Below are 6,927 nucleotides of genomic sequence, written 5' to 3'. Positions count from 1 at the left end.
ATTCTTTTGAAATCAGTCTTACCTATGTAAATTTTTGCCTTTAGCACTCTGTATTAAATTCAGATCACATTCCCGGGTTTAATTTAAATGTGAAAGCTACTTAATTCAACAAATATTCTAATATTTCCTAATATGAACTACTAAGTCTCAACATGTTATGGTTGTTAAACATTGGTAATATTATTGGTAAGTTTAGGAAAAGAGGGGTAATTCTTAATTCTTTTACAGCAGCTTTCAAAATTTATCTGCATTTCCTAGATAAGTATTTCCAGAGAAGCACAAAAAAAGTTTTTATCTTATTTTCTTTTCCATTTTAGTTTCACTTTTAAGTCATTGGCACTGTTTTAGCTTGGATGTGAAAACCTTAAAAAAAGAAAAACAAGTTTAGACCTTTGTATGTGTGTCGATTTTTTGATATAAAGAAATAATCTGTGGTTTCAAACACTTGTCTTTTAATATGTATTTCTGTATGTGTTGTGTTTGTATTTATTGTAAGTCAGTCCAGACAGCTATGTTCAACTGCAGCTTTCTTTTCTCTTTTCAACACTTCATAATCTTCTGTTTCCTCTTGAATGCTGTTAAGAATTCTGAGAAGAAAAAATTCTTAGAGGCATGTTTACAATTCTTTCATATTGTATACAGAAATTAACTTCTCATTAGCCAAGTACTGGGCAACAATCAGTACTGAAGTATGGTGGGGTTGGTGCAACAGTTAAAGAACACCAGTGCTTTGACCAACTTCAAAGAATGAAACGAGGAAGAAAAATGTGATGCAAGAGTGCCCTGCTAATATAAATATTACCAAAATGGGTGATTTGGGAGTGTAAAACAATCTAGGAAGAGCGAGGCTTTCTGAGGAATGCCTGATTGTGTTAAAAAGTGTGAAACTATAAAACCATCAAGTCTTTAATCAATTGTGTTCCTCCTCTAAAAAAATATTAGCAAAAGAGACTTGGTCAGCTTGGTGTCTTAACTAGAGAGCTAGACAAGCTTAAACTTAGAGTTTAGCTATTTATTCGGCACTATCTTGGAAGGAGAGAAATTATGTTACTGTACTTAGAAAAATACTGCTAAAGAGCATCGACTCCCCTTTGTTTGGTATTTTGATACTGATCTTCTAGTCCCTGGAAAGGATTAAGTTCTGTAAATTAATAAAAATTGTTGTAGTTCATAAAATCATCTAGTAGAGGTGTAATAATTAAGAGCATAAACTCATAGAGTGTGACAGGAAGGGATTTGAAGTTTGGCTCCACTATTTAATAGCTGCCTACCCCTGACCAAGTTTTTAATCTCCTGGTTCTTCAATTTACTCATCTGCAAAATGAGGTTTAATAATAGAACCTATGTCAGAGAGATGCTTTTAGGATTACATAAGGTAAACCAAGTATCTAGCACATACTAAGTGTTCAAAAAATGTTAGCTGGTGGTGGTAGTAGTAATCATAGTCGTAGTCGAAGTTGTAGTAGAAGGAGGAGGGGGGAGTCGTAGTCTGACAAACCTTTGTCAGTTGCTAAAAATTTGATATGATCTAGGTACATTGACAAAACTGAAATTTTGTTTCTGCAAACCTAGGGACTAGACTACAGAATATGGTGACCAGCCTTAGATGGCCACTCCTTAAGACATCTTTGTCTCTTCACTCATTGGCTTCAGTAAGGGAAATTGTCACTTCTTGACCCAATCCACAGAGAGAAAAACATTCTGACATATATAAGAAGCAACAAGTCAGAAAAAGAAATTTTCTTCATGAAAAATAAATCTCCAGGAATCCTAAAATTAAATGCCGAAACCTTAAGGGTTATATGCAAAGGTATTTGCCTGGAGAATGGGGAGATGGGTCTTCATGAGCAATGAGGAAACTGACATTTTTTATACAAAATTTAGTTTGTGAAGCTAATTTGTATAGGATTAGGTACACTATATTTTTTTAAGCAAATGAAATCTATTTCAAAGCCAATGACAAATAGATGCATACACCACAACTCTCAAATAGATAAAATTAAGTTTAGAGTACATATAAAAGAAATGGCTTGAAATTCAGGATAGAAGGAATTTTATTAGACTAGTCTAATCTCTTGTTTTTCAAGTGAGACTAAGACTTGAAATTGCAGAATGGTGAGAGCTGTGGTCCCCAAATCCTGCTACAAGGACTGTCAGTCTGAACTGTGATAAAAATTTCTCCAATCCCAGAAAAATAGGACTATTGCAAACCAATCTTTCTTGGGAAGAACGATTCTTTATTCTGTGAATATATCTTACTTTTTTCCTATTAAAATGCTCCTCCCATCATTTTTTTTTTAAATGAAAGGATGCTAACAGTAATTTGTTTTAAATCTCATGTTTTCTTGATAGAAAAAAGTCTGTCTATCTTCCATTTTTTTCAGATCTAGCTAGTTCCCCAAATCCAAGAGTCTGGAATCTCTAGTAAAGAACAAAACATGAGTTTACCCAATAAAAAAATAAAGGAGAAAAAGTTTGGAAAAGCAAAAACAAAAATACCTATCCTAACTATAAATGCAAATTAAAACAACATACTTTTTTGTCAGGAGTGCAGTGAAATTGGCACTTATACCTACTAATAGGAATGTGAAATAACATATCCGAAGGTCAATTTGGCAATAGATTTTAAAATTATTAAATTGCATGTACAGTAGTCCCCTCTTATCTGCAGTTCCATTTTCTGTGATGTCAGTTACCCATATGGTCGACCACGGCCCAAAAATATTAAATGGAAAATTTCTCTCCTAATTGGCTGCGTGACTTTTCCACTCAGAATTGAATGTTTAGATAAATGTGTAATTGACTTAGCTTTTCAATGGATAGTGGTTACCATAGCTAATACCCTTAGACATAACCTTAAGATGTAAAGGCAAGCAATTTAAATAATTCCTTTAAGGCCATCCTCCTTGTCATTTTTTTCTCATATATAACATATTTTCCCTCTTCCCTCTGTGTCAAAATTTGAATGTCTTTTCCTTTGATTATTCTCCTCTGCTTTACCTTCCCCTCCTGTCTTTTAACTTATGAAGATACAGAATTAAAGTACATTTTAAAGTATACTTGTAATGACTGTAAAGTATTGTAATAGTTATGATTAAAGTGTTGATTCACTGTTTCTACTTTTTAAAATAGATTAATCAAACCTATTGTGTTATTATGAAATTAAATAGCTTGCTATTTGTAATTGGTTTGCCATTGTGCCCACCCGGTACCCCACCTTCTTACCAAGATACCACAGTAATGCTGTGATAACAACTGTTATATTTGAATTTTTTTTCTAACTGCAACAATGCTAGGAAATCTTTCTAGTTTACCTTTAACTTTCTATGTCCAAAGTCCTATACGACTAATCATATTATTTCATAAGACCTAGTTTTCTATATTTCAAGTGTAGTAGTACTAAGAATAGCATGGAATGGATTTTTCATTTCTATAATCTTAATTTTTTGGTCTGAACAAGTCACTCCATCCTCAGTCTTGACTAGAGACCTATGTAAATGCATTCCCCTTTCCAGCCAGATTCTTGCTCCCAAAGCCTTTCTAGAGAGAAATTTTACAGCTATCACAGTACAGTTCTACAACACAAATACACAAAAGCATGATTGTATGAAAATGATAGATTGGAGGGGTGCATACAAAAAAAAAAAAAACCTCTTCCATTTTCAAAGGATTTACTTCACAGTGTTTTAAAAGAATGTGTTTTCTTCAGTTCATTCCAAATGATTTGAACTTTTCAGAAATACATCTTCTAGGTAAATAAAATTATCTTTTTTTCCCCTTTGTCTGACCTAGATGAGAATATCCTAATGCTGCACCTCACAACTAGTAGTTTGTTTGCCTCCACTATAACAGCACCACCTCAGACTGTGGAAGAAGTGACTCCAGGAAGGAGAACAGGAGCTACCCTCATCACAGCCACATCACTCCACTGCAGTTATTTCCCATCTCTAAAGTGGGGAAGCAAATATGTCCCTTATTCTATATAAAAGAGAAAATGATAATGCAGATGACTTAACACCATTTACTTTATGTAAGGAAGAAAATGATAAGGATGACAAGTTCGAAGATGCTTATGAAATTATCCCTGTGGCAACAACGATGAATCTACTATCCTCTCTGGAAGAATGCACAACTGGATTGTATTTATTTCTAAATAACAGATTCTCAGATGCCATAAATCTCATTCATCCATGGTCGAAAAACAGCATATACCATGCCCTCATTTATGGTATCCTTATGGTTGTCAAGGCCATCTTAACTTTTGATCCACAGGATATACAGATTGGAATGACTGCTGCAAAGGAAGCTTTGAAAACCTGTAACAGTTTCCGAAGAAAAGCTAGGATAACAAGTTTTTCTCGTGTGGTGGGTAAACAGGGAATAAAAGCTGTCAAAGAAGAAGAATTGCATGCAGAAATCTGCTATGCTGAGTGTTTGATCTTGAAATCCACTATAACATTTATACAGGAGGAGAATATACTTGGTTTTCTTAAAAGTGGGATCAACATTGGGCTAAGTTACCAAATATATAAAGACTGTCAACAAGTGTTAACACAGATACCTAGCAACCAAAGCAAAACCTACAGACACCTGGTTGGAGGAATAAAATTTGGACTTGGAGCATTCAATTTGATATTATCACTTGTGCCACCAAAGATACTTAAATTACTCAATATTGTTGGATATTATGGTAATAGAGAGGTAGGTTTGGCTTTGCTTTATGAGAGTGCATCTAAATTGCATATAAATAATATCTTAAGTATTTTGACTCTACTCTTTTATTACAATTATATCAATGTAGCTTTTGGTATTGAAAAGGGTCACAATTCTACTATAGAAGATCTCTTCCTGTTCTACCTCCAGAAATTTCCAAAGTGTGTCATACTTAAATTTTTCCATGCACGTTTTAGTATGCTGAAAGGAAATTTTGAAAATGCACAGTTAATATTAGAAGAGTGCATTTTTCTTCAGAATGAATGGAAGCAGAGTCATCACCTCTGTTACTGGGAACTCATGTGGTGCCACATTTTTTTGCAGGATTGGAAGCACGCTTACTACTATGCCGATCTGCTCTCACGAAACAGCAGGTGGTCTAAAGCAATATATTCATACAGTAAAGCTGTACTACTGGCTTTGCTTCCTTCTGGTTTTGCGAAATCAGTAAGTGAGGACATGAACTCTCTCTTCCTAAAAGTAGATAGCTTTAAAATCAAACTGTTAGGAACTTCTGTGCCAGTAGAAAAGTTTGTTGCTGAGAAGGGTCAGCGCTATGGTACTACTACAGGCTGGTTTATAGCACAGCCCATTCTGGAATTCATTTATGCCTGGAGTGGTTTCCGAGTCATGAGCAAAAAACTACACCTTATTTCATGCTGGCTATCAATAATTGACAAAGGAGAAGAATTTTTACAAGAAAATCCAAATAAAGAGTATGCCACAGATGACATAACCTTGCTACATTTACTAAAAGGTCTGTGCCTGAAACACTTAGGCAAATATTCAGCGGCTGAGCAGTACTTTAATCGTGTCATTCAAAAGGAGAAATTGTTAAAGTATGACCACTATTTGGTGCCATATACTTACTATGAACTGGGAATTCTATATTATCTGAAAGGAGATTATGCCAATGCAACAAAAAACCTAGACAACATAAAAAACTACAAAGATTATTCAATGGAAGGTCGATTACAGTTTAGGGCTCACATAGCCCTTGAACACATAGCTAAAGAAAAGTGATTTAGACACAAAGTGTGGTTTTGTTCATTATGAGTGAAGTATCTACAGTCAGCAAGGTAATTGACAGGTAGAAAAATCATTTCTTTGTGGAAGAAATCCAAGAAGGCAGCTGCTAAGACTCTGACCAGTAACATGTAAGAAATGAATTACTTTTCTCCTTCCTTCTCCATACCTATGAAATGGAATGTCTTAGACTGGCAAATGGAGTGATGCACATTATTGAAAAAGGCAAATGATGTACATTGTAAAATATAGTCTCAAATAGTTATGACTTCATCAATCATATTGGAGAACATTTTCAAAAACTCAAAAAATATTTTTTAACATCTCACTAGATAATGTATACAACTGATAAATAAAATAGGAAAGGTAACTATACTAGGAATCCCAATGCCCTGTAAATGTTTTTATTTAATCGTTAAAGAAAAAGACTTTAAAGTCTTTCTGACTTTTCAAAATAATGATGCACTGAATAGCATAGACTCAATGGTTTTGCTCATACACAGTGATTTTTATTGGCTTTTTATACCAGAGAAGATAATTTCCCCTGTGTGTTCAGTAGCATATTTTACCTTTTTTTCATTAGGAAGCTCAAATGTGTGTCTATAATTTGCCACAAGATAGAGAAGAAAGAGCACCCCCACCTCCCCCCCGCACACACATACCCATACCCTTTGAAGATAATTGGAGGAAGCCAAGAGGATAAATGCAGTGGGTAGAAAAAAAAAAGGCAAGACTAGGTAGGCTGTTGGAGGGAGAGTTTAGTAACCCTGTAGCCTTCCCTTAAACTGCCCTCTCAAGTGTAATTCCTATTAAGACCAGCTTTCAGTATAATTAAACCACTTCCATCTATCCTGTTGCCATTGTTAATGGGCTAATCAGAGTAAACGGCAACTGTAGGAATGGGGTTTGGTATTGTTTTCTCCGCCTAAGGGATAAAAATCAGTCACTAGTTTCTAGACTATTAACTGGCTGGATGTATCCTTCTTTCAGTCACCCTTGGAAACAGCAGTCAGGAAAGTTTGCTTTGCCTAAACAAATGAGTAAAACACATCATCATAATGCTTCTGACCTAAGGAAGCAGTATGGATACATTTCTGGAATGTATCTCTGCCTTCCAGATTCAGAGTCTCTGAGAAATACCTCCCACCCTTTTGCGTGTTGACCTTTCTATTCTATGTCTTTTGCTCC

The 6,927-nt window shown here is 34.8% G+C and overlaps 1 protein-coding gene across 2 annotated transcripts in view; it reads left to right on the top strand.

The window, feature by feature from the left end:
- The window catches only part of LOC102883812 (tetratricopeptide repeat protein 39B-like), an 8,211-nt gene extending 2,148 nt beyond the window's left edge, over nt 1–6,063 (top strand). For both annotated transcript variants that reach the window (XM_015587602.2, XM_025045150.1), the window contains exon 3: nt 3,793–6,063. In XM_015587602.2, the coding sequence (XP_015443088.1) occupies nt 3,967–5,736 (1,770 nt within the window). In that variant the 5' untranslated portion in view covers nt 3,793–3,966 and the 3' untranslated portion in view covers nt 5,737–6,063. The remainder of the gene's footprint in view (nt 1–3,792) is intronic.
- Nucleotides 6,064–6,927: the final 864 nt, after the last annotated feature.

Source organism: Pteropus alecto, unplaced genomic scaffold, assembly GCF_000325575.1.
Source record: "Pteropus alecto unplaced genomic scaffold, ASM32557v1 scaffold131, whole genome shotgun sequence".
Taxonomy (NCBI): Eukaryota; Metazoa; Chordata; class Mammalia; order Chiroptera; family Pteropodidae; genus Pteropus; species Pteropus alecto.
Note: the sequence above shows the minus strand (reverse complement) of the source record. Positions and strands in the feature narration are given on the sequence as shown.